General features: G+C 56.6%; 1 protein-coding gene across 1 annotated transcript in view; it reads left to right on the top strand.

Moving 5' to 3' along the window:
* The window catches only part of BARX1 (BARX homeobox 1), a 1,657-nt gene that overhangs the window by 1,051 nt on the left and 385 nt on the right, over positions 1-221 (top strand). The window contains exon 3 of the mRNA XM_010188877.1: positions 16-104. Coding sequence (XP_010187179.1) covers positions 16-104 — 89 coding nt within the window. The remainder of the gene's footprint in view (positions 1-15; positions 105-221) is intronic.

The following is a 221-nucleotide window of genomic DNA, read 5'->3' as shown; positions in this document are numbered from 1 at the left end:
CTCTCTCGCCCGCAGAATAGACCTGGCCGAATCGCTGGGGCTCAGTCAGCTACAGGTGAAAACCTGGTACCAGAACAGGCGCATGAAGTGGAAGAAAATAGTAAGTGTCCCAATCCGATCTGCGCGCCGCACCACGCTGTGTCCGGGCTCCCCTTGGGTACCGAGATCTGCCCCGCGGGCTCGTCCTTCTGCATACTGCCCTAGCCAGATAATAATAATAA

Source organism: Mesitornis unicolor, unplaced genomic scaffold (assembly GCF_000695765.1).
Source record: "Mesitornis unicolor isolate BGI_N332 unplaced genomic scaffold, ASM69576v1 scaffold35507, whole genome shotgun sequence".
Lineage (NCBI taxonomy): Eukaryota > Metazoa > Chordata > Aves > Mesitornithiformes > Mesitornithidae > Mesitornis > Mesitornis unicolor.
This window is presented reverse-complemented; position numbering and strand designations above follow the sequence as displayed.